The sequence below is a fragment of the Humulus lupulus genome, chromosome 1 (genome assembly GCF_963169125.1).
Source record: "Humulus lupulus chromosome 1, drHumLupu1.1, whole genome shotgun sequence".
Taxonomy (NCBI): Eukaryota; Viridiplantae; Streptophyta; class Magnoliopsida; order Rosales; family Cannabaceae; genus Humulus; species Humulus lupulus.
The window spans coordinates 208936311-208939950 of NC_084793.1; the positions used below are offsets into that span (position 1 = coordinate 208936311).

General features: G+C 39.8%; 1 protein-coding gene across 1 annotated transcript; it reads left to right on the plus strand.

Annotated features, from left to right (window-relative positions):
- The first annotated feature begins 3310 nt into the window (after nucleotides 1-3310).
- Nucleotides 3311-3640, plus strand: LOC133828360 (uncharacterized mitochondrial protein AtMg00860-like). The gene has a single exon (XM_062258855.1). It carries the CDS (start codon nucleotides 3311-3313, stop codon nucleotides 3638-3640), a length of 330 nt encoding a protein of 109 aa, XP_062114839.1.

Below are 3640 nucleotides of genomic sequence, written 5' to 3' on the forward strand. Positions count from 1 at the left end.
TTTTGCCACTTAGGTCGGTTGCTCCTGTAATTTTGTTAAACTCGTGTTTTGATTTAAAACTTTTGGGATCGTTTGTAATTATTTAAATTCTTTTAATGAAAATTTTGACTGCTTGACAAAAAATTTTAATACCTAAACTATTGTTTAACTTTTATTACACTTTTAAGTCCAGATGAATCACTTAACAAGTTAAGCACTATTTTTAACACACGGTGTAACGTTCCTGGATTAGTTGGCCTTTAAAATTTGGTATCAGAGCTGCCAAGGTTAATGGTTCCTAAAGATAGGCTAAGTGTGTACGCTTGCTGCTAAAGATAAGCTCGACTCACGGTTTGGTAACTTATGTGTTAAACATGGGTTTAACTGTTTGACTGGAATATATATGCCTTGTCTGCATGCTAGAATAGGAAACATGAAATATACTGATAGGGCCTGGTCCTTGACTGTTATGTGATTATAAAGGCATGCTTATTAGCATTGCTGTTACATATGAAAGCTATTGAAATGCTTATTAGCACTGGGGTTGCATGTGTTTGCTTATTTGTTTGGTTTTGGACCGTAGGGTGGTTTCTGAAACCCGTTATCATTGTCTGATAAGTTGAGTTGTTGATTGCAAATATACTTGGGTAGTTATACCTAGGCGATCAGAGCGACTAGTCGGCACAAGTATTGAGGCTAGAGAAGATGATTAGGCTCTGAACCTTCCACCTCCCCCTTAGGATTGGTAGCAAGTGCTTACTAATATGCAAGCGACACTACAGAGATAGGAAGATGAGATCTGATTACTAAGACAACAGGTTCCACCATGGAATGCTGCCCCGATTCTGCCACCTGCTGTGGTACAAGTTCTGGGACAACCAGAAATCCAGAATAGTTGGGAACTGCTTTATGAGAGGTTCAGGAAACAACACCCTCCAACCTTTGAGGGAGGAGTAGATCCACTAAAGGCTGAGCATTTAATGAGCATGATTTCCTCTATCCTGGATTTCATGAGGGTTGTGGGTAACGACATGGTCTCCTGTGCCACATATGTAACGTCCCAAAATTCATAATAATTCTTAGTGCCTTGATTAGGGTTTCAGGATGGCATTATTAGAAATTAAATGTGATATCATTTGTTTTCATTTAATGATCATGTGATTATGAGAGTAACATGAGTTATATTCTGATATGATTGCTGATGTGTGTTTGTGTGTATTAAATATGCTTGTGGGCCCATTTTCGTTAGAAAGGGCATTTTCATAATTTTGACCCGCTGATGGTATATCTGTAATTATATATGCTATGTGATTCAGACCACATTATTATGTTGATATATTTAAGATATTCGACATGAGGTGGTCCTAGTGAGAAATTTAGTGGTAAAGTAACAATGGGGATAAATACCCAACCCGGGGTGAGCCTAGGGGTATTTTGGTAACTTGGCAAGTTACTGGGTTTATTGGGTAATGGGAATTAATTTGGTGGATATTTGAGCTTAATGGATTTAATTGGGAATATGTGGTGTAATTTGAGGTTAATGGGAGATTAGGCTAAAAATGGCTATTTTGCCTTTGGGCTTAGAATTGTGGTTTGATTATAGGTGAAGGAAAATTGGTCATTTGACCAAGTGATCGATAAGTCTGATTAAGGCACTAACAACCTAGTGATTCAAGTTTTTGGGCATTCTTCATTTCTCTCAGTTTCTCTCTAAATCTTGTGTTTAGGGTTCAAGCACAAGAGAAGTAGTTATGTTTGGGTGAATCTAAGGAGATTCAAGGCCACTAGGGAGGGATTGAGATGCCAAGTTTATCACTTAGCTTTTGGGAATTCGAAATTTGAGGAGGCAAGAAAAAATTACCCTGTTTTTTCATCTCATATTTTCGGTATTCTTGGATGAGTTGAGGTTAAGTTAAGTTTTTGTGATTTAAGGATTCTAGGATGTGTTGAAGTTGGATTTTGCTGGAAGAACGTGTTTGGGCGGCCAACTACAGACTGAATTCTCGATTTGTAGCAGCTAAGTTATGAATTATCGTGGCTTCTCGTATTGTTCTTGGTGTTCTTGAGGAGTGTTTGAACTCTTTAGTAATTTTCTGACTTTGGATGTTTTTGGTTGAGTTTTTGATACTTTGAGGTTTGTGTTTTGTTTTAAAAATTGTATGAGGTGGTTTGGGGTCAAAAATATAATCTGGAAACTTGGTTTGGTGATTTTGGAGGCTTAGGTCGAATTGGAGCGAGTTTGGGTAGGAAAATTGCACAAAACGCAACCCAGAATTCTATGTTCGCGACATAGTGCCCCTGCGCTTGGTTTGGACACCTATGCACTATGCAAGGGAGAGTTTGGGGGAGCCTCTGACATGTTGGGCGCCCTTGCCCTATAACCACTTCAGCTTGTGGTTTTTTAGGGCTTTGGAAGAACTTGAGGCTCGATGGATGTTTCCACCATCCTGTTTGGTGGAATTGGAGGTCTCGACAGCACGAGGTTTGTCCTTGTTTCAATATTTGGATTTATCTCTTAACAGTAGTATCATTTATGGTTGTGACTATGTTATCGTAAGGCTCGGGAGACAAGGATCGTGCTCGGGGTCATCTCGTTTCATTACTCAGAACTTGGGGTAAGAAAACTGCTTCTGGATAGTGATTAGGGCTTGAGCCCGGTTATTGAACATGATTATAATCATCCCTTTGAATATCTGTTGAAATATGAGTGACTGTGGTATGTCTGAATTATATACTTGATTGAATCCGATTTAAAATCTCGGCTTATAAGGCGTGATCGACATAAGCATGTTGAATGCAGATCGTTATGGCTGGGCCACTTTGGAAGTGCGATATGCACTCTTCTGGCTCTGAAGCTGCTTGAATAAAAGAAGAGCGGTATGAACTCGAGTGACTCTATGGTCATGTAATTGAGTTAAATGCCTGTTTGGGTATGGTTATTCCTGCTAAGCATGCTATTTATGTCATGTTGATTATCTGTTTCTGTTTATTTAAGTTTTCTTGCTGAGCCTTGGCTCACGGGTGCTATATGGCACATGTAAGAGTAAAGAGAAGTTGGACCAGCAATGAGTTGGAGAGCTTCAGGGCTAGTGTGTACATATGCAGCCTGCTCGACCGCCACGACCGGGATATTTGTTGAGGAACTAGCGTTGAAACCTATTTTTCTGCTTAGGTCGACCTTTCTATTGTATTCTTTTGATTGATCTTTGATTTGGTTATCACAAGCTGAGGATCAAAGTGGAGGATATCCCAAAGAAAACTATTCGCACGAGGTATGGGCATTATGAGTTCATAGTATGTCATTTGGATTGGCTAATGCCCAGGAGCATTTATGGATCTGATGAACAGAGTGTTCAACGATGATATTCTGGTCTACTCTCAGAGAGAGGCAGAGCACGAGCAACATCTCTTGTTGGCACTTCAGAGGTCGAGGGAGCACAGATTGTGTGCTAAGTTCAAGAAGTGCGAGTTTTGGTTACCTCAGGCAACGTTTCTTGGTCTCATGGTTAGTTTAGATGAGAATAAGGTTGATTTGGAATTGATTGAGGCAGAAAGAGATTGGCCAAGGCCAAGGAGTGTTTCGGAGATCAGAAGTTTGCTTGGGTTGGTAGAATACTATTGGGGTTTTGTTGAAGGAGTCTCCAGAATTTCATACCCTTGA

What these genes read in the sequence shown, in the direction of transcription:
- LOC133828360 (XM_062258855.1), top strand. Translation starts at nt 3,311, where the DNA reads ATGGATCTGATGAACAGAGTGTTCAACGATGATATTCTGGTCTACTCT.